Source organism: Myotis daubentonii, chromosome 15, assembly GCF_963259705.1.
Source record: "Myotis daubentonii chromosome 15, mMyoDau2.1, whole genome shotgun sequence".
NCBI lineage: Eukaryota > Metazoa > Chordata > Mammalia > Chiroptera > Vespertilionidae > Myotis > Myotis daubentonii.
The window spans coordinates 9884850-9908137 of NC_081854.1; the positions used below are offsets into that span (position 1 = coordinate 9884850).

Genomic DNA, 23288 nt, shown 5'->3' on the forward strand with positions numbered 1-23288 from the left:
TCCTGCACGCCCCACCCTGGGGATTGAGCCCACAACCTGGGCATGTGCCCTGACCGGGAATCGAACCGTGACCTCCTGGTTCCTAGGTCGATGCTCAACCACGGAGCCATGCTGGCCGGGCGTAGGTCCGTGTAATTTGCTTTGTCCTAAACAAGGATAACCTTGGAGACACCAGTTACATATGTTTTCCAACTCCCCATAAAATAAATACAGAACCATTTTTGAAAGATTGGAATGTTTCCATGCCTCTGTATTCTATGGTTTTACTGTATTTTCTTTCTTTTAATAAATACATTTTTTACTTGATTTCAGAGGAAGGGAGAGAGAGAAACATAGATCGGTTGCCTCCCTTAGGTGCCCAGACTGGGGATCAAACCCACAACCTGGGTTTGTGCCCTGACCAGGAATCGAACCCACCACCTCTTGGCATATGAGACGCCACTCCCATCCACTGAGTCACCTGGCCAAGGCTTGACTGTATTTTCTTTGCACCCTCTCTCCTGGTGCAAACAAGTGCCTGGTATATATATATATATATATATATTATTGATTTCTGAGAGGAAGGGAAAGGGAGAGAGAGATAGAAACATCAATGATGGGAGAGAATCATTGATTGACTGCCTCCTGCACACCCCCTACTGAGGATCGGGCAGGTGCCCTGACTGGGAATCGAACCTGGGACCCTTCAGTCCGCAGGCCGACGCTCTGTCCACTGAGCCAAGCCGACCAGGGCAACTCCTGGCATATCGGTGTCTGTGTTTCTACGTCCTTAGGTGAAGAGAAAGGTTGTGTGGCCCCAGCAGGCAGTCTTCGTGGGTCGTGGAAATGAGGACGGACGGAGGAGAGCTCAGTGAAACACCACCAGCTCACCCAGAGCTGAGCTGAAAGAAGCAGAAGAGAATGGAGCGGAAGGAAGGCAGAGTGGCGGGCGGGCGTCCCCTACACCGCCTGGCTCTTCTGGGCTGAGCTGTCCAGCGTGGAGAGCGTGAAGGACTTGGACGTGAAGGACTTGGACTCCCTGAGCGCGGACTCCTCGGCCAGCACGTTCCGCAGCCTGGCAGGGAGGGACTTGAGGAGCCGGGCGTGGAAGCCCTGGGCGGCGACCACGTAGATGACGGGGTTGATGCAGCTGTTGACGTAGGCGATGGACACGCACAGGGCGTCGAACCGGGACGCGGCTTTGAAGTGGTGGTGTTCCCTGGGAAAGAACGCCAGCAGCATGCCGGACACCTGGTAGGGCAGCCAGAGGACGAAGAAGCTGGCCACCACCGCCACCACCACCTTGAGCGTCTTGGTGGAGCGCGTGGCGCTGCGGCTCCAGGCCCGGATCAGGAGGAAGGTGTAGCAGACGGTGAGGATCACCAGCGGACACAGAAAGCCCACCGACAGCCGGAGGGTGGCCACGGCCCTCTCCTGGGTACTGTTGCGGCCGTAGCTAACCACACACTCCGTCTTGGGGGGGAAGTCTTCTTTGTACACCTTCCGGAACATGAAGGTGGGGATGGTCAGCAGCAGGGCCAGGCCCCAGGCCACGGCACAGGCCACCCAGGCCAGCGTTGCCCCTCGGTAGTTCTGACACCAGATGGGGTTGGACACCAGCAGGAAGCGGTCGGCGCTGATGGCGGCCAGGAGCAAGATGCTGGCGTACAGGTTGAGCAGGAGGAGGGCAGGGAGGATGTGGCAGGCGGCGCCCCCGAAATACCAGTGATTGTGATGCAGGACCGTCACGAACATGATGGGCAGCGCCAGACAGGAGAGCAGGTCCGCCACGGCCAGGTTGAGGAACCAGATGGCATTGATGGCTCGGCGGACCTCGATCCCCGTCACCCAGAGCACCATGACGTTGCCGGGCACTCCCACCAGGAAGACCACCGCAAAGATCACCAGGGCGAGTATGTCCGGGGTGCTCAGCCTCACGGTGTAGGAAGAGTTATCCACTGACGTGTTGGGGTCCCAGGTGTAAGGGTAGTCATAGTCGTCGTTTTCCAGGGAGTCCTGGGTGGAAGCAGAGAGGCAGGGAGAAGGTGAGTCTGCAGACAGGTGCCAGGGGGTCCACCAGAGCCACGTGGCTTTGAGCCCACCACCCCAGGTTTCTCTAGGAAATGGGGGCCTGCTGAGAGTCAGCAGGGGTGTCGCATCACTTATTAAAATACTAGAGGCCCGATGCACAAAATTCATGCAAGAGTAGGCCTTCCTTCCCCAGGCGGCCAGCACTGGCTTCCCTCCCGCCGCCGGCAGGCACCTGGGACCCGGGCTTCCCTTGCAGCCCCAGCTTTGTCCAGAAGGTCATCCTGAAGGATGTCCGGTCTGATTAGCATATTACGCTTTTATTATTATAGACTACAGGCCCGATGCACGAAGATTTGTGGAAGAATGGGCCTTCCTTCCCCTGGCTGCCAGCACCGCCTTCACTCCAGCCGGAGCCGCCTTTCCGCCTTCCCACAGTCGCCAGAGGTCCAGAGCCGCTGGGGCGGTGTGGAATGCCTGCATCATCACCATGGCGACAACACAAGCATCTTGCCCCACCCACGACCGCTGGGCTCCTGCATATGCAAATTAACCCACCATCTTGGTTGGGTTAATTTGCATAGTCGCTCCTGGTTGGCTGGTGGGCGTTGCGAAGGTACGGCCAATTTGCATCTTTCTCTTTTATTAGTGTAGATGGAAAATTCTTCCTTGCTGATTGGGCTCTCGGGCCCCTGCCTCCCCACCACCTCCCCGTGAAGTCCCTGGAGGTCCCCACAATTCAGCAATCAAATGATTAACGCCTAGGCTTGCTGCAAGCTGTGGTCACAACCCATGACACGCTGCTTGTCAGACATGCTTAATATCACCCACACACTGCGATGCTGTAACTATAACCAGGGTCCCGGTTACCCCTCACCACCACATCACCCCCTTTTGCTGCCTGGCACCCACGGGGGCAGCTCTGTGTTCTGTCTGGAGATGGCATCCTGGAGCAGTCAGCTGTTCCCCAAGGCCCCACAAACTCAGGCACAACCTTTAAGGCAGCGGGGAGAGGCGGTCACCGAAAGATCGAGTCACCAAGACAAATAATATCGTAATGTAATATTTTAGAGAATCAAAAGCACTTATTGCACTAGATGTACGTGCCCCTATGTTCATGTACAATAGCCAGAATGTGGAAAGAACACGTGCCACCCTAACCGGTTTGGCTCAGTGGATAGAGCATCGGCATGCAGACCAAAAGGTCCCGGGTTCGACTGCGGTCAAGCACACGTGCCTTGGTTGCAGGCTCCTCCCCTGCCCAGTCCTGGCCAGGACTCCTGCAGGAGGCAACCAATTGATGTGTTTCTCTCACAGCGATGTTTCTCTCTCTTTCCCTCTCTCTTCCACTCTCCCTAAAAATCAGTGGAAAAATATCCTTGGGTGAGGATTAACCAAAAAAAAAAATCAGTTTTAAAAAAGAACAAAGATTATCGTCTCTAATTACCATTTGCCATTCAAACAAGCCAGGACTCCTTGGAGAAGGGTTGATTCCTGTTCTGGGACAGGAAATAGATATGATGACCCCAGAACCTCTCAGAAAGTAAGGAAATTTTTAACGGGGACATGTCAAAGGGATACAAAAGACAGTCTGAAAAGGCTCCCACTAGTCAAAGATGGGAAAATTTGGATACCTGATAATAAGAGGAACTGTGAGGGAATGACACATATCCTATATAATAATCCTATATAATAAGAGCCTAATATGCTAAGTGTCTGACCGTTCAACCAGTCGCTATGATGCGCACTGACCACCAGGGGGCAGATGCTCTGACAGGTAGGTTAGCTTGCTGCTGGGGTCCAGCCAATCAGGACTGGGCGAGACAGCTGGACACACCCTGGAGCCCTCCCGCGGCCCCTCCCAGGCCCCAGTCGTGCACCGGTGGGGTCCCTCGGCCTGGCCTGCAGGGATCAGGACAAAACTGACTCTGACATCCCCTGAGAGGCCCTGAATTGCTAGAGGACGCAGGCCAGGCCGAGGGCCCCCACCGGTGCATGTATCCAGGCACCGGGCCTCTAGTTTATATATAAAGATCTGAGTTCACATCGATACTAAAAACAAGCAAACCCACTAGTCACCTTCACGTTCTGGAACGGGAAGGAATCGAGCATTTATCCTTCCATTTGTGTGTAGAGTAAGAGTCAGGGTGGGAAAGGGGCGCTTAATTTTTGTTAGTTTGTCAGTCCTCACCTGCGGATATTTTCTCGTTGATTTTTATTTATTTTTTATTTTTTAATTTTTTTTTATTGATTTTTTACAGAGAGGAAGGGAGAGAGATAGAGAGTTAGAAACATCGATGAGAGAGAAACATCGACCAGCTGCCTCCTGCACATCTCCCACTGGGGATGCGCCCGCAACCCAGGCACATGCCCTTGACCGGAATCGAACCCGGGACCCTTCAGTCCGCAGGCCGACGCTCTATCCACTGAGCCAAACCGGTTTCGGCTATTTTTTAATTTTTTTAATATATTTTTGTTGATTTCAGAGAGGAAGGGAGAGGGAGAGAGAGAGAGAGAAGCATCAATGATGAAAGAGAATCATTGGTTGGCTGCCTCCTGCTCGCGCCCTACTGGGGATGGAGCCCACAACCCAGGCATGTGCCCTTGACTGGAATCGAACGTGGGACCCTTCAGTCCACAGGCTCTATCCACTGAGCCAAACCAGCTAGGGCTTCATTGATTTTTAGAGAGAGTGGAAGGGAGGAGAAGAGAGAGAGAGAGAGAGAAACATTGGTGTGAGAGAGACACATAGGCTGGTTGCCTCTTGCACAGGCTCTGAACAGCACTGGGGATAGAGCCTGCGATAGCGGTGTGTGCCCTTGGCCAGAATCGAACCCGGGATCCTTCAGTCCGCGGGCCTACAGTTTACGCACTGAGCCAAACCAGCCAGGGCGGAAAGTGGTTCCTTAGAGGAGAATCAAAGAATAACAGCTATGGGAGGAATGATGGAATTAAGGAAATAACGGATCTGGGTGGTGATCATTGACATCTGATTAAAACCACCAGGTGCAAGATTGACAGGAACTTGACCGTCGATAAGGTAGGGCTGGCACCCCGAGCCCAGCAATCAGCCCAGCACCCCAAGAAGAACGAGACTTCCTGTACTCTCTGGCGTGAGGCAATAGAAGGGACCCGGCACCACCTATGAAGTAATTTTTGCCAAAAAAAATAAAAAATAAAAATTAACATGAATCTAATCAAGGTTCTAAATCTAAAGCTAGGAGTTTACAGGAAAGGCAGGGCCGAGAGGAACACGATAAATAATACCACAGGGACGAAACCAACCCGATCAGACAGTAGGAGACTCTACAGGACAAATGGTCGGGTTTCTCCCCCTCATAAATAGCATTTTTTTAAAAAAAGAAAGAAAGAAAGGAAGGGAAGTGTCATGGATTAAAAGTGATTTAGGAGGCATATCAACCAAAGGCAACATGGAGACCTCGTTTGGATCCTGGTTGGAGTAATCGACTGGGAAACAAGACAGTTTGAGACACTGTGGGAAATTTAAAAGTGCCCTGGCTAGCCCGGCCGGCGTGGCTCAGGGGTTGAGCATCGACCTCTGAACCAGGAGGTCACGGTTCGACTCCCGGTCGGGGCACATGGGCACGTGCCCGGGGTGCGGGCTCGATCCTCAGTGTGAGGCGCACAGGAGGCAGCCTCTCTCATCATGGATGTCTCTCTCTCTCTCTCTCCCTCTCCCTTTCTCTCTGAAAACAATAAAAAAATTTTTTTCAAGTGGATATTTGACAATAAGAAGGAATCGATGCTACTTTTAGTGAGGGTAACAAGTATTGTGTTTATGCTTTTACTATGTTTCTCTCTCTCTCTCTCTCTCTCTCTCTCTCTCTCTCTCTCTCTCAAAATCTATTTTTTTAAACTAAAAATTAGCCTGGCTGGTGTGGCTCAGTGATTGAGCATCAACCCCATGAACCAAGAGTTCACTGGTTCTATTCCCGGTCAGGGCACATGCCTCATCTTTGATGTTTCTGTCTCTCTCCCTCTCCCTTCCTCTTTGAAATCAGGGAAGGAGGGAGGAGGAAGGAAGGGGGAGGGCAGAGGGAGGAGGGGGAAAGGGGGAGGAAGAGGGGGGAGGGGAAGGGGGAGAGGGAGGGAGGGGGAAGGGGAGGAAGAGGGGGGAGGGGAAGGGAGGAGAGGGAGGGAGGGGGGATGGGGGAGGGAGGAGGGAGAGGGGGAGGGGAGAGGGAGGGGGAGGAGGGAGGGGGAGGGGGAGGGGAGGGAGGAGGGGGGAGCGGGGAGGGAGGAGCAAGGCTCTGGATGACTGAGAATGGCAAAGTGTTGGTAACTGCCCCCACCCGCAGGCCCCAGGCCAGCCAAGGCGGGTGCCAGCAGGGGGCCCCCAATTGGCCCACCGGTTGCCCCACAGATGGGCCCTGATCGCCGGCCAGGCCCAGGGACCCTACCCATGCCCGAATTTCGTGCAGCGGGCCTCTAGTTTTTCTATATAAAGTGTGAAAATATTTCAAAGTAGAAAGCTAAAATCATCGCCATGTTTCCACTGGTGAACAGACCTGCCCTGAGCTCTCCCCACCCTGACCTGCCTTCCCCTTTTGCTTCTCTGGGTCCCTCCCCTTCCCGGCCCCCAGGCTCCAGTCAAGAAAGGTTAATGCCAGGCACTGCAGGAGGCCCCATTCCCTGGCTTTTTGGGGGGGAGGGGGGCGTGTGCAGGTTGTTAAATATTGTGAATGTCCCCCCCTCAGTCTACCCCTTCCCCTGCTGATTGCACAAGCGATCTGCCTTTCTTGGCTGCAGAATGAGTCAGACCCCAAAAAGGGAGCATCCCCTCCCCCCCCCCTCGTGCCCACAGCGTCATCCCTCCTCTCATCAGCTGACAGAGCTCCCTGGGCTCTGACCTCTCAGGATGATGCGGACAAAAGACGCTGATTCAAACGCTGCGGTTTCCAGCCGGGGCCTTGCAAACGGCTCCCCGCCGATCGGACATAACCGTGGTGCCCAGCCGCAGGGGGCCCGGCCCGTCCGGGCAGCAGAATACTATGCAACCACCAAAAAGGAGGAAGTGAGGCCCTGATGGGGAAAGAGCTCCAAGATCGAGGTGAAAGAACAAAGCACGGACCCAGGAGTGCGTAAGGCTACCAACGAAAGAGGACAGAACTGTCCCCCCCTCTCTCTCTCCCTGCCTCTCCCCTCCCACTCTGTCATTCTCTCCTACTGTGTGTGTGTGTGTATGTGTGTATGTGTGTATATGTGTGTGTGTGTGTGTGTGCGCGCGCGCCCGCGCTCGCGTGAGGCACGCGCCTGTGTTCAGTCTGGTTCCAGAAGCAGAAAGAGGCCCTAGCTGGTGTGGCTCAGTGGATAGGGCATCAGCTTGCAGACTGAAGGGTCCAGGGTTTGATTCCGGTCAAGGGCACATGCCCGGGCTGCAGGCTTGATCCCCAGTAGGAGGCGGCGTGCAGGAGGCAGCCGATCCATGATTCTCTCTCATCATTGATGTTTCCCTCTCTCTCTCTCTCCCTGTCCCTTCCTGTCTGAAATCAATAAAAATATATTGAAAAAGAAAAGAAAGGAGCAGACAGAGGGCCCCTGGCAGGGTGGTGCCCAGGCGAGGGCAGTGGGCGGGCGGACGCAGGCCCCTAGCAGTGAGTGCACGCCCACCCCGCACTGCCGGTCTTAGGGAGAATCTGGGCCTTTCAGAAAGGCCTTAAGGGTACCTCTTCCTCGCACGCACAGTCACCGGCCGGAGGAAAACTTCCCTGGCAGGAAGTCAGGGTCTGGGAGGAGAGAGGAACTGAGCCGGGAGTGTGCAGAAGGGAGGCCGTCCCGGAGAAGTAAAACCACAGCACCATCCGCAGGGCTTTCTGCGCCAGGGAAACGCTCTCACGGGCTCCGTCCAAGGTGGTCCTGACCGTGGAGGCCGTGAACTGTGGCCGCTGCATCCGAGAAACTGACCTGGTGGTGTGTCATGTGAACTGAATTCCAGCGGCCGCACATGGCCACGGGGGGCCAAGGCATTCCTACCCGCCCCCGGCACTGTTCTAAGCACTTGCCAGGTGTCCGGCCATTCATTCGCTAATGACCGCCTTTATGTCACAGCCACCAGGAGGGCAAGGTGCTACCATTGTCCCTGAGTTCCCAGGCCCGTGGCAAGAGCCCTAGTCTGCTGCATGGACAAAGGGCTCCAGAACAGAAGCCGGAAGGAGAGGAGATTGGAACCGTCCCGTGAGGTGAGGGACAGCGGTGGCTGGCACTAGGGTGGCGGCACTGAGGTGACATGAATGAATGGACCGGAGGACAGGGTGAAGGAGGAGACACGGCACTTCTTATAAAATAGAAATCATAATCACCAAGCTCTGTTCTCAGCCCTTTTTCGTGTATTATCTCATCTAATCCACAGAACAACCCTATGGGGGTTGCTGCTCTCGCAACACCCATTTCCCAGATGAGAAAACTGAGGCGGCCGGGAATGTCAGAGACCTGAGTCCTCACGGTTAGCAGGTGGCAGAGAACTTCTGCGAGTTGAACTCCAGAGCCTCCCCTGAGAAGCTTAAAGTGCCGTGAGAGTAGGGGGGGCGGGGGGGCCTTTCAAGGCAGGAAGCCACGTGGTGAGAGGCAGGGACTGTGCTACCCACCAAAACACGAAAGGTAGGCGTGGCTGGCAGGTGGCCAAGAGGAGGCTGGAAGATCCAGAGATGCCACGGTAAAGAATTTGTACTTTATCCTGGGGTAATGGGGAGCCATGGATGGTCTTTGAGCTGCAGAGGGGCTGGGTTAGCATTCAGCGTAGAAAGATGGCTCTGGCCACTGTGAGTAGAGAGGTGGCCAGAGAGGAGGCTGGAGCAGGGATCCAGGCCAGTGAAGACGGGAGCTTGGATTAGGGGTGACGACCAAGAAGAGAAAGAGAAGTGGGAGGACTTAAGAGCGCAGAGAAGGCGGGACTTGGCCTCCGTCCTTGAGCACCGGTGGGATGTTTGTGACCTGGTGTCCACGGTTGCCTCAGAGGAGCAGTGACAAGGAGCCTGAGGCTCTGAGGAGGGCCGGAGAGTGGCTCTTCAGTTCACACCCTCCGGCACTGGGAACTAGTCTACAGAAAGAAGCAGAAGTCGAAGCTAACCGGGACCCTGTTCTGAAGTCCCCTCCGCACGCGCAGGGTCTAAAAGGTGAAGTGAGGGGATGAAGCAACTCCGCGCCACCCCCCTCCTGCTTCCCTTCCCCCGATGAAGCAAGACGAGAGCTCTGAGCGAGCACAGCAGGTGCTCAATCACAGCCGGCCTCACCCCCTCACCCCGGTCTCCCGAGGGCACTCACGGAATCCGTGGACCAGCCTTGGCTTTCCCACCAACCAACCGCCAGGGACCCGGCTCTCCAATCAGACAAGGATCTCACACTCTGAGCGGCTCTTACTAAACGCTATTCCTTTTTTTCCCCCCAACATATTTGTATTGGGTTTTTTTTACAGAGAGGAAGGGAGAGGGATAGAGAGTTAGAAACATCGATCAGCTGCCTCCTGCACACCCCCCACTGGGGATGTGCCCGCAGCCCAGGTACATGCCCTTGACCGGAATCGAACCCGGGACCCTTCAGTCCGCAAGCCGGCGCTCTATCCGCTGAGCCAAACCGGCCAGGGCTAAACCCTATTCTTGCTCCACGTTAAAATACAGCCCGGGATTTTGCAGACAGGCTGTGGGCAGAAGGCGCTTGAGAGGGACCCAGCCTGTGAAGTGTAGCCAAAGGCGCAGAAGAAATCAACTTGTAACGGACGGAACAGCAGGGCTCAGCCGCGGCTGAGCCTCCCTCCCCCGGGCAGAGCTCTGGATGGGACCCCGTCTCCTTTCCTTGTTGCAACGAGATCCACCTGCCTGGCAGCCACCGCGCCCGGTTCTGGAACCCGGCCCCCCAGGCGGCGGAGCCCGGCCGTTCAGTAACGGGGTCCTCTCCGCTCCTGCCTCAGTTTCCCTGCCTCTACAGCTCAGAACACCCACCGTCCCGGTCAGTGCCTTCAGCGTCCTTCCGCACGGCTCTCGGCAGCCTCGCCACCTGCGCTCCTGCCCTGCGGCCGCCCGGCGGCCTTGCCTGGACCCTCCCCTTGAGGGAGAAAGCCTTGTACTTGGGAGACCCGAGGCGCAACGCCCTGCCCGGGGGGACGCAAGGCCCCCCCTCCCGCCCCCCCCCCACCCCCGGCCTCGCGCTGACTCCTGGGCGGGCTGACTCCTCGCAGCGGCTCTCAACCTGTGGGTCGCGACCCCTGAAAATATATCCTGCCTATCAGATATTTACATGACGATCCATAACAGTCGCAACATCACAGTGATGAAGTAGCCACGAAAATAATGTTATGGTTGGGGCTCCCCACCACATGAGGAGCTGTATGAAAGGGTCGCGGCCTCAGGAAGGTTGAGAACCGCTGCACGTGTCCCAGCGCAGGAGTGAGAGTCTGAGCTGGGGGCCAGGGGCGAAGGGGAGAAATGGACGACGGGGGGGGGGGGGGGGGGGAGTAGGGGGAGGGAGTGGAAGAGGGGGTGCCAGAAAGAGAGAGCAAAGGCCCCGGCACCCACCCCGCTTCTAGACTCACCATATTGGGTCTCCCTAGTTCTCCGCGGACCGGCGCCCTCCTGCCCGAGGTCTGTGGTTTTTATGGCCCTGAGGGAGGTGCAGATGGGGAGGAAGGAAATGACCCGTCCCCCGGCCCTCGCCCCGAGGTCCTCATTGGTCTGCACTCGGGGTCCGAGGCTGGGCTCCTGTGGGGCAGCCAGGGGAGCAGAGATCAGGGCTCGGAGCGCTGAGAAACTTCCCTCCCGCCCAAGGAGGGAGGAGGCCAGAGGGAAGAGATGCCTGCGGTATCCGCGCGGCCCCTCTCCGGGCTGTGGTTTCCCCATTTGAGACCATCTCTCTCTCTCTCTCTCTCTCTCTCTCTCTCTCTCTCTCTCTCTCTCTCTCTCTCTCTCTTTCCCTCCTCCTCCGAGGGCCCCTGCGCCAAAAAGCTTAGAGTCTGTGCCCTAAACCAGTGATGGCGAACCTTTTGAGCTCGGCGTGTCAGCATTTTGAAAAAGCCTCACTTAACTCTGGTGCCGTGTCACACATAGAAATTTTTTGATATTTGCCACCATAGTAAAACAAAGATTTATATTTTTGATATTTATTTTATATATTTCAATGCCATTTAACAAAGGAAAATCAACCAAAAAAATGAGTTCGCGTGTCACCTCGGACACGCGTGTCATAGGTTCGCCATCACTGCCCTGACCGGTTTGGCTCAGTGGATGGAGCGTCGGCCTGAGGACTGAAGGGTCCCAGGTTCGATTCCGGTCAAGGGCATGTACCTTGGTTGCGGGCACATCCCCAGTGGGGGGCGTGCAGGAGGCAGCTGATTGATGTTTCTATCCCTCGCTCTTCTTCTCTGCAAAAAATCAATAAAATATATATTTTTAAAAAGCTTAGAGTCCAACCTGCCTGAACACCCCTGAGGTCCTGGGCAGGGGGGAGGGCGAGCCCAGCCTCCCAAGCAGGTTGCTTCGAGGCCCGAATGAAACCGGACAATCATTGGGTCCGGGCTGCCTGCCACGGCTTGAGCCAATTCTGCAGACGGGGTTGAATCGTATGTGAGCATTTATTTCAATCCTGCGGGCAGTAAGGGAGAGCAGCAGGCCATCCACAAAAATCTGCTCTGCAGCCCCCCATAAGCCAGCTGCTCACGCTGGGTAGAAGGATGAAGATGACTTGGAGAGGCAGGCGAAAGAGATAAGAATGGGGGTATGCAAGATGGGCGCTTGGCAGGTAACGCTGGCTCAGGGTTCGCAAAGGGCTGGTGCCCCTGGTTTCTGCAGCAAGGCTGTTATCTTTCCAGGATGATAAGCAGCTCCCGGATGTGAGGGATGAGCCAGATTTCCAGGTGAGCTCCCAAGGTCCCCCATGCAGCTCCCAGCCGGGTTAGAATGTGCCTTCACATTTAATCAGAACAAAACAATCGCAGTTCACAGAGCATGGTTAATTTTTTTATTTATTTATTGGTTTGAGAGAGAGGCATCCATTTGTTTTTTGTTTCTTTGTTTGTTTGCTAATCCTCACCAGAGGGTATTGTTCCATTGATTTTTAGAGAGAGTGGAAAGGAGGGGGAGAGGCAGAGAGAGAAACACTGATGGAGACACATCGATTGATTGCCTCCCATAAGCAGCTGGGGATTGAGCCTGCAACCAGAGCACGTGCCCCTGACTGAAATCGAACCCGGGACCCTTCAGTCAGCAGGTTAATGCTCTATCCACTGAGCCAAACCAGCTAGGGCAACAGAGCATGATTAATATTTCTTACTAGAGGCCCGGTGCACGAATTCGTGCACCAGTGGGGTCCCTCAGCCTGGCCTGTGGGATTGGGCCAAAACCAGCTCTCTGACATCCCCTGAGGGGCCCCAGGTTGCAAGAGGGCACAGGCCAGGCCGAGGGACCCCACCAATGCACAATTGGGGCCAGGGAGGAACGCAGGAGGTTGGCCAGCTGGGGAGGGACCGTAGGAGGGCTCCAGGGCATGTCTGGCCTGTCTTGCTCAGTTCCGATCAGACAGACCCAGCAGGAAGCTAACCTACCGGTTGGCGCGTCTTCCCCCTGGTGGTCAGTGCACATCAGAGCAACTGGTTGACTGGTTGATGTTCTGCCCCCTAGTGGTCAGTGCATGTCATAGTGAGCGGTTGAGCGGCCTTAGCATATCATTAGCATATTACACTTTGATTGGTTGAATGGCTGACCAGACGATTGGACACTTAGCATATTAGGCTTTTATTATATAGGACTAGGGGCCCGGTGCACAAAATTCATGCACTGGGTGTGTGTGGGGGGGGGGTGTCCCTCAGCCCAGCCTGCCCCCTCTCACATACTGGGAGCCCTCAGGCGTTGACCCCCATCACCCTCCAATCGCAGGATCGGCCCCTTGCCCAGGCCTGACGCCTCTGAGAGAGGCGTCAGGCCTGGGCAGGGGACCCTCATTTCCCCCCATCACTGGTTCTGCCCCCAGCCCAGGCCTGATGCCTCTGGCCCAGGCGTCAGGCCGGGGCAGGGGACCCCCAGACCCCTCCGATTGCTGGCTCTGCCCCTTGCCCAGGGCTGATGCCTCTGCCAGAGGCATAGACCCCCATCACCCTCCGATCTCCTAATCGGCCCCTTGCCCAGGCCTGACGCCTCCGCCAGAGGTGTCAGGTTTGGACAGGGGACCCCCATCTCCCCCCAATCACTGGCTCTGACCCCCGCCCAGGCCTGAGGCCTCTGGCCCAGGAATCATTCCTGGGCAGGGGACCCCCATCTCCCTCTGATCGCTTGCTCCACCCCCCACCCAAGCCTGACGCCTCTGACCCAGGCTTCAGGCCTGGGCAAGGGGACCATCATATCCCCCCAATCCCCGGCTCCGCCCCCAACCCAGGCCTGATGCCTCGCCAGAGGAGTTGACCCTCATCACCCTCCGATCACCAATCACCGGATCGGCCCCTTGACCAGGCCTGAGGCCTCCGGCAGAGGTGTCAGGCCTGGGCAGGGGACCCCCAGCTCCCCGCAGTTGCAGGCTCCGCCCCTGCCCAGGCCTAACGCCTCTGGCTGAGGCGTCCGGCTCGGGCAGCGGGGACCCGCAGCTGCAGCGGCCCCGCGATCGTGGGCTCCGCTTTAGGCCCAGGCAAGGGACCCCTAGCTCCTGGGACTGCCAGCTTCGACCGTGCCCAGCTCCCATCCATGGCTCCACCCCTACTTCCTGCTATCACTGGCCAGGGCGGCAAAAGCACCTGATTCTCCGATCATGGCTGGGGGGGCAGCTCTTAGCTCCCCCCTGGGTTTCCGAACACTGTCAGTGGCAGGGGGTTTCTTCCTGCTTTCCCTTTTGCCTCCCTGCATTGTGCCTACATATGCAAATGTTTAACCACCATCTTGTTAGTTGGCAGTTAATTTGCATATAGCCCTGATTAGCCAATGAAAAGGGTATCGTCGTACGCCAATTACCATTTTTCTCTTTTATTAGTGTAGATAATAATAGCTAGTCCCCAATATTCTATTTCTGCACTAACATTTCCCCACTGCTATTTCTATCATCTCATATCTATGAGATTAGTTTTAGATGAAAAATCTCATCTTTTCATCTGGACTACATCTGCTTCTGCCTTGAAAGCAGCTCTTGGGGATGGAATACAGCAAATGCAGGGTCTAAAAAGGGAGACATTGCATACAGCAGCAAGCTATCAGACCACAAAATATAAACAGGAGAAAAACTAAAAGGAATTCCCGCAGCCCAGACAGGTTGGGTAGCCAGGATAAATCAAATCCAAAAAAACCCTTCTCCATCCACTGAGCCAAACCAGTTTCGGCTAAGACCACTTTTTTTAAGTAATTAAGTACCTGATTAAAATAACACAATATATAATTATTTCAATAATTTATAGAACGTTTGCTTCCTGGGCAAATACAGGAAAAACTTTTTTTCTTTTAACAGACTGGAAAAGGACCAACCAAATTCTAAATTAGCTTACTTTAGATTCATTTATTTAATTAAATTTATCATTCAGATTACCTATAATGTCCTTTAAGATTTCTTTTTACAATTCTTCTATAACTTTCACAGACTTTCTTAACCACTCAGCTTTAGAAAAACGGACTTTCTTTTTCCCTTCAAAATGCATCTCTATACCACATGCCTTCTACTACCAAAACCATACAATTTCTTTCCAATTAGTTGGAATTTTTCCTTAAATTTTAGGTGGCAAGTAAATACTTAGCATTCCTCATATTAGCAATATATTCACATTTGAAGAGATATATTTCAAGTAAAATATAAGACATATTTATTAACAGATTCAAATCTATCCTCTAGATTCTCTGTAGTAAAAATCCAAAAGTAGGCAAACTCGGAGAACCAAGATGGCGGCATAGGTTACCGCCGGAGTTTGCTGCTTTGAACAACTACTTCAAAAGTGAAACCAAAAAACGGAAGGGACATCACCCAGAACCACAGGAACGCTGGCTGAGTGGAAGTCCTACAACTAGGAAGAAAGAGAAACGCATACGGACACTCAGAGGAGGCGCAGTGCTGAAGTCAAATTCTGAGGTGCGGAGTGCGCGGAGCGGGCTGGCGGCGGAGGGCGCGGTTGTTGTTTTCAATCGGGAGGGAGTCGCAGACTCTGAGCACCAGATCCGGGCGAGTCTTTAGGGACCCAGACTCAAACGGCAGAAGCGGGACTGTCTGGCTTCGGTCAGAGCGAGTGCAGCTTTCTCTCCGAGCTTTGCAGCGGGTGCTGGGACTCAGAGAGGCAGAGCCCCTGGGGACAGGACTGAGAGCCGCCATAACTGCTCTCTCCGGCCCACCCTGTTGATCCTGTGCGACCCGCCCCGCCCAAGCCCTGCACAGAGGCATTTACCGGATAGCCTCAGGCAAAGGCTAGATTAGCACCTCCCTAGAGGACAGAAGTTCTCTCACTGCTGACACAGCTGATTCTCATAGCCACTTGGCCTGGAGGTCAAACCCTCCCTGGAATTAGCTACAACAATCAAGATTTATCTACAAGACTGCGAACAAAGACCACTAGGGGGTGCACCAAGGAAGCATAACAAAATGCGGAGACAAAGAAACAGGACAAAATTGTCAATGGAAGAAATAGAGTTCAGAACCACACTTTTAAGGTCTCTCAAGAACTGTTTAGAAGCTGCCGATAAACTTAATGAGATCTACACGAAAACTAATAAGACCCTCGATCTTATATTGGGGAACCAACTAGAAATTAAGCACACACAGACTGAAATAACGAATATTATACAGACGCCCGACAGCAGACCAGAGGAGCGCAAGAATCAAGTCAATGATTTGAAATGCGAGGAAGCAAAAAACATCCAACCGGAAAAGCAAAATGAAAAAAGAATCCAAAAATGCGAGGATAGTGTAAGGAGCCTCTGGGACAGCTTCAAGCGTACCAACATCAGAATTATAGGGGTGCCAGAAGATGAGAGAGAGCAAGATATTGAAAACCTATTTGAAGAAATAATGACAGAAAACTTCCCCCACCTGGTGAAAGAAATGGACTTACAGGTCCAAGAAGCTCGGAGAACCCCAAACAAAAGGAATCCAAAGAGGACCACACCAAGACACATCATAATTAAAATGCCAAGAGCAAAAGATAAAGAGAGAATCTTAAAAACAGCAAGAGAAAGAAACTCAGTTACCTACAAGGGAATACCCATATGACTGTCAGCTGATTTCTCAACAGAAACTTTGCAGGCCAGAAGGGAGTGGCAAGAAATATTCAAAGTGATGAATACCAAGAACCTACAACCAAGATTACTTTATCCAGCAAAGCTATCATTCAGAATTGAAGGTCAGATAAAGAGCTTCACAGATAAGGAAAAGCTAAAGGAGTTCATCACCACCAAACCAGGATTATATGAAATGCTGAAAGGTATCCTTTAAGAAGAGGAAGAGGAAGAAAAAGGTAAAGATACAAATTATGAACAACAAATATGCATCTATCAACAAGTGAATCTAAGAATCAAGTGAATAAATAATCTGATGAACAGAATGAACTGTTGATTATAATAGAATCAGGGACATAGAAAGGGAATGGACTGACTATTCTTGGGGGGGAAAGGGGTGTGGGAGATGTGGGAAGAGACTGGACAAAAATGGTGCACCTATGGATGAGGACAGTGGGTGGGGAGTGAGGGCGGAGGGTGGGGCGGGAACTGGGAGGAGGGGAGTTATGGGGGGAAAAAAAAGGAACAAATGTAATAATCTGAACAATAAAGATTTAATTAAAAAAAAAATAAAGCTAAAAAAAAAAAAAGTAGGCAAACTCAAATTAATTAATATTTTAGTATCCTGTTATTCTAAAATACCTAGATATTTAATTGTTTTTACTTTGCTATGGGGTGGGGGTGGGGGGCCACAACATTAGTAACAAAGAAACAGAATTTCCGGAGGACGAGGCCCAGAAATCAGGTTTTCTAAAAAAAGATTCCCAGGTGATTCTCATGTGCAGCCGAGGCTGAGAACCACTGGGCTAAGGGTTTGGAGACCAGGCAAGGACCGCTGAGGGTCTCCAGCCACTCAGAGCTGAGCAGGCTCGCCCAGACCCCAGACGAGAGGCAGTACCGTCTCCCCCAAGCCGCACACAGTAAGTGCTTCCTGTGCCTTACAGACACGCTGGATTCCTCCTCCCGTCACACAAAAACGCTGGATTCACCTTAGATCTTAGGTAAGACCGTGAGGATTGCGGAGGCGGCGGCTGGGACTCAACACAGGAAAATTCCTGGCAGCCCTTGGACTAAGAGTCCAGGCCTCAGCCCCAGGAACCTCCAGTCCAAGAAGCAGGTGGGGTCCCGGTGATCGCCCCAGGGGAGTCCCTTGCTTGCATCCCTTCGTGCTTGCCAGAATGTGTACCCGGACAATGAATGGGTCCGGGCTGCCCGCCGCCGCTTGAGCCAGTTCAGCAGAGACAGGGTTGAATCATAGGTGAGCGTTTATTCCAGTCCTGCCCGCAGCGTGGGAGGGCAGCGGGCCGTCCACAAAAATCTGCTCCCCAGAAGCCAGCCCCCCCCCCGAAGCCAGCTGCTCCTATCGGGCAGAAGGATGAAGATGACATGGGGAAGCTGGCAAAAGGAATAAAAACGGGTGTGCTGACTGGGGGTTGGCAAAGGGCTGGCGCCTCTGGTTTCTGCAGACAGGGTTGCTGGCTGTCAGGGTCCCGGAAGGCGGAAGCCCGAGGCCAAAGGGCTGAGGGCTTGTAAACGTATGAGCTCATCTGGATACCCGATGGGCTGCGCCCCAAAATGGCACCAGCACCCACAGACGGGGAAGCAGGGGTTTAAAGGGCTCTAGGCGGGCTTTTCCTGGGCGGAGCGTTCTCTGTGCAGGTCCGGATTCCGGGAAACTCCGGGGGGAGGACAGGATGGTCGCAGCAAGCGGAACGTGGTCTGAGCAGGTGGAATGTCCGTTGCGAAGTGGCCTGAAGGCCAGTTCCCGGGGGAGGGGGGATCGATTCGATGATTTGATCAGACCTAACACTCATCTTTTCAGGAAAATGGGCCGCTCCAGGAGGCAGAGGAAGGGCCGCATTTCGCCCCCCACCCCCCGTTAGCAGAGCATGATTAATATTTCTTTTCCTTTTTTTTTTTATTAATGTTTCTTTTTTAAAATATTTTTATTGGTTTCAGAGAGGAAAGGAGAGGGAGAGAGAGATAGAAACCTCAATGATGAGAGAGAATCACTGATCAGCTGCCTCCTGCACGCCCCCCATTGGGGATCGAGCCCGCAACCCGGGCATGTGCCCTTGACCGGAATCGAACCGGAGACCCTTTAGTCCGCAGGCCGAGCTCTAGCCACTGAGCCAAACCAGCCAGGGCTTGCTTAATATTTCTTATGGTTGTTGCGAGTCCCCCCATATTCCATTTCTGCCCCTAACAGAAACATGCAGGTCCTGGGTAGAGGAAGGAGCCTCAATGAGGGTCCTATTGCTGCTGACACAAAGGGCCACGAACTGAGCGGTTTAAAACAACAGAAATGTGTGGACCCTCTCACAGTCCGGAGGCAGCAGCCCCAAAATCAAGCCGGCAGGACACACCCCCTCTGCAGGCTCCAGGTGGGGAGGTCAGCACCTCAGCTGGTGGCCCCCACTCCCATCTCTGCCTCCCGTGGTCTCATCACCTTCCACTCCTGCTGGGCCTCAGGTCTCCCTCTCACCCAGTGGTTCCTAACCTTCCTAATGCCGCGACCCTTTAATACAGTTCCTCATGCGGTGACCCCCAACCAGAAAATTATTTTCGTTGCCACTTCATAACTGTAATGTTGCTACTGTTATGAATCCTAAGGTAAATATCTGATAGGCAGGATGTATTTTCATTGTTACAAATTGAACATAATTAAAGCATAGTGATTAATCACAAAAACAATATGTAATTATATATGTGTTTCCCAATGGTTTAGGGCCTAAGACTTAGGCGACCCCTGTGAAAGGGTCGTTCGACCCCCAAAGGGGTCGCGACCCACAGGTTGAGAACTGCTGCTCTAACCCCGCTCACGGAAGAAGCCCTGTGATTGCGTTTAGGGTCCCCCTGGATGATGGCTTCCCATCTGGGATCCTCCATGTATCTGCAGAGTCCCTTTCGCTGTGTAGGTTCACGCCACGGGCTCCAGGAAGCAGGCTGTGGGTAACTGGGAATTTCTCTTCCGCCACCACAGTGCGCGTGGTCATGAGGACAGACGGACGCAGGCTCGGGTCCCCCCCACACCCTTCTGCAACTCAGCAGCCGGTCACCCCATCTTTCCTCCACAAACAGGATTTTTTTCTACAGCAACCTCCGATTTCTAAAGATCTAGCTTTCTCACCAATCAGAAAGGATATATGCACCCCTGTGTTCCCAGCGGCACAATTCACCATAGCTAAGCTTTGAAAACAGCCTAAGTGCCCGTCAGCAGATGAGTGGATTAAAAAACTGTGGTGCAGCTACACAATGGAATACTACGCTGCTATAAAAAAAGAAGGAACTTTTGAGATCAACCAAAGGACTTGTCTGCATGCATATAAGCCAAACCAATGGACATGGACAACAGGGGGATGAGAACATGAGTCGGGGGAGAGGTTGGGGGTTAATCGGGGGATGAGGACACATTTGTAATACCTTAACCAATAAAGAAATTAAAAAAAAAAAAAGAAGGAACTTTTACTATTTGCAACAGCATGGATGGAACTGGAGAGCATTATGCTAAGAGAAATAAGCCAGTCGGAGAAAGAGAAATAGCACATGATCTCACTCATATGTGGGATATAATGATCAACATAATTTGATGAACAAGAATAGATCAATCTAGAGCAGCCGTGGGCAAACTATGGCCCGCGGGCCGGATCCAGCCCGTTTGAAATCAATAAAACTAAAACTAAAAAAAAAAAAAAGACCGTACCCTTTTATGTAATGATGTTTACTTTGAATTTATATTAGTTCACACAAACCCTCCATCCATGCTTTTGTTCCGGCCCTCCAGTCCAGTTTAAGAACCCATTGTGGCCCTCGAGTCACACCTGATCTAGAGACAAATTGCAGGGGAGGGGGGGTGAGAGAGCAACCAAAGGACGTGTATGCATGCCTATTAGCGTAACCAATGGACACAGACCTGGGGGCTTGCCCGGGGTGGGAATGGCTGAGGGAGGGGCGTCAATTGGGGAAAAAGGAGACATATGTAAAACTTTAGACAATAAAAGAAAAAAGAAAAATAATAAATAAATAAGTGGCAGAATAAAAGATCTAGCTTTCTTTTCATTGCAAAGGGTGGACAAAAAGGGGCCGCACACTAACCTGATTAACTCGGGGGAGGCCTGCGGGCGGTCTTGCAAACTCAGAGACCTAACATAACCACAAAAGGACGTCCGACATGAGAACCCTTTCATTAAAAAGCAGTTTACAGTGGGTCGTCATGACCTAGGCCAGCATCTTCCCTGACAAAGATCAACTTCGATCTCGACGGAGCCTGTTGTCTCTTTGCCCCGTGGGAGGTCAGGGTAACTTGTAACTTCCATTTTTCCGGACCCCTCGGGCCACAGCCCGTGGCCCCGGGCTGCAGACCAGGGATTCCCTCATAGTTGTTGTTATTGTGATCATTGTCGACCTTTAGCTATCCTGTACCCGCCTACGTAAAAGAGGCATCTGTCTGTCATTTCACTTTTTATCCAATCCCAGAGGTCCCCTCTCCCCCACTGTGCTTTCTCCCGCCTCCCTAATCCATTTCAAGGCTCCTCCTTTGGTGGGAATTTATAAAACTCAGTGAAAAGCCTCCGTTCTTGGGAGCATCGGCCTGCGGACTGAAAGGTCCCAGGTTTGATTCCGGTCAAGGGCATGTACCTTGGGTTGTGAGCACATCCCTAGTAAGGGGTGTGCAGGAGGCAGCCGATCCATGTTTCTCTCTCATTGATGTTTCTATCTCTCTATCCCTCTCCCTTCCTCTCTGTTAGAAATCAATAAAATATATTTAAAAACATAAATAAAATAAAAGGTCATCTATGCACCTTGCACACATTCGAACAACACACAAAACCTTCTGAAACGCTTCCTACTAGCAGTTTGGAGTGTATTCAGCCAGACTTTCTGAAATGTGGTGTTGGTTTGCCCGGTTGGTGTGGCTCAGCGGTTGAGTGTTGACCTATGAACCCGTGACGAGGTCACGATTCGATTCCCGGTAAAGGGCACCTGCCCGGGTTGCGGGCTCGATCCCCAGTAGGGCCCAAGCAGGAGGCGGCCGATCAGTGATTCTCTCTCATCACTGATGTTTCTACCTCTCTCTCCTCCTTCCCCTTTCTCTCTGAAATCAATAAAAATATATTTTAAGAAGTAAAATGAAAAAGATGCAATGGAGTAACTTCCTGCCTGTGACGATAAATTACAGGCCTGAAGAACCAGATGGAGGATTAGTTAACGGGAGGGTGATATTCAAAAACTCAGAAAATGCGCCTTCTATAGACACACTTTGGAAGAACTTGAGGCGTATGAGAAGAGGAATTAATTCGGGAGGAAGTGATAAGTCGTTGGAAACAAGTAGTGACCACAAAAAGAAGTGCTTGTCCGTACAGATCTATCACGATAAAAGCGTAATATGCTGATTAGTCCGGACAGCCAAACGACCTTCCGGGTGTCCTTCCAGATGACCTTCTGGACGAAGCCAGGGCTGCGAGGGCTGAGCCCCTTGCATAAATTTTGTGCATCGGGCCTCTAGTTTGTATATGAAGCTCAGTGATATTAAACCAGGAGTTGCAAAATGTAGGTGTGGTGGGGGGAGGAAGGTGAAGGCATGCTGAGGTTCTTGCCTTGTGGAAGATGCACAGAGCCCTGGCCCGTATGGCTCAGTAGGTGGAGCATTGCCCCATGCTGAGAGGTCACTGGTTGGATACCTGGTCAGGGCACATTCCCTGGGTTTCAGCCTCGATCCCCAGGAGGGGATGTGCAGGAGGCAGCCGATCCATGATTCTCATCCTATATAATAAAGAGCTAATATGCTAATTAGACTGAACAGCAGAACGGCCGTCCGGACGAAGCTGGGGCTGCGAGGGCCAAGCCCCTTGCATGAATTTTGTGCGTTGGGCCTCTAGTCATTGATGTTTCTATCTCTCTCTCTCCCTCTCCCTTTCTCTCTGAAATCAATAAAAATATTTTTTTTAAATAAGAGAGAGAGAGCCCTAGCCAGTTTGGCTCAGTGGATAGAGCATCAGCCTGTGGACTGAAGGGTCCCAGGTTCGATTCCGGTCAAGGGCATGTACCTTGGTTGCGGGCACATACCCAGTGAGGGGTGTGCAGGAGGCAGCTGATCGATGTTTCTCTCTCATGGATGTTTCTAACTCTCTATCCCTCTCCCTTCCTCTCTGTAAAAAAAAAAAAAAAAAAAAAAAAGCAATAAAATATATTTAAAGAGAGAGAGAGAGAAACATTGATGTGAGAAAGAAAAAACATACATCTACTGCCTCCAGCACATCCCCCTCTGGGGATGGAGCCCAAAACCCGAGCATGTGCCCTGACCGGGGAAGCAAACTGGTGAGCTCTTGGTGCATGGAGTGATGCTCAATCCACTGAGCACTGAGCCACAGCAGCCGGACTCCTCCCCGTCCTCCTCCTCCTTCCCCCCTTCTCCATCATCATCATCATCATCATCATCATCATCATCACTGTCTTGGCTTGAATTTCCTCAAAAGCAGACTCAAAACAAGAACTTGAGGGCAGGTAGTTTATCTAGGAGGTGATTCCAGAAATCACGACTGAGGAACGTGAAACAAGAGAGGGAAGAACCCTAACAAAGGGGGTGCTCGAGCAGATTGCTGCTGAGAGCTGGTGGGGTTCCATCCCAGGGGCCGCCTGAGGACCCAGGCTGCTGTGCCTCACAATGGTCTCCTCGGAGGACGGAGACGCTGGGTCATTTATCCGCCCACTCCCACCACCCACGGGCAGAGGGCTGCCTCACGAACATGGTTATTGTTTTTAATATTCATATTTTTATTGACTTCAGAGAGGAAGGGAGAGGGGGAATAGAGATAGAAACATCAATGATGAGAATCATTGATTGGCTGCCTCCTACACACCCTCCCCCACTGGGGATGGAGCCTGCAACCCGGGCATGTGCCCCGACCGGGAATCGCACCGTGACCTCCTGGTTCCTAGGTTGATGCTCAACCATTGAGCCACCCGGCCTGGCAGGAACACGGTTTTATTGGTATATTGCTGCATAGCAAGTCTCAGACAAAGGAGCTTTAAATGTTTTATATTGTCTCTCACGGCTCTGTGGCTGGACGGCTGGGCAGCTCTCACCCAGGGCCTCTCAATTGC

The 23288-nt window shown here is 52.7% G+C and overlaps 1 protein-coding gene across 1 annotated transcript; it reads right to left on the reverse strand.

Moving 5' to 3' along the window:
- Positions 1-255: 255 nt before the first annotated feature.
- Positions 256-10685, reverse strand: C5AR1 (complement C5a receptor 1). Its single transcript, XM_059666014.1, has 2 exons — positions 10553-10685; positions 256-1995 (listed from the first exon to the last, which is right to left on the reverse strand). The coding sequence occupies exons 1-2, from the start codon at positions 10553-10555 to the stop codon at positions 940-942; spliced, it is 1059 nt and encodes a 352-aa protein (XP_059521997.1). The 5' UTR covers positions 10556-10685; the 3' UTR covers positions 256-939.
- Positions 10686-23288: the final 12603 nt, after the last annotated feature.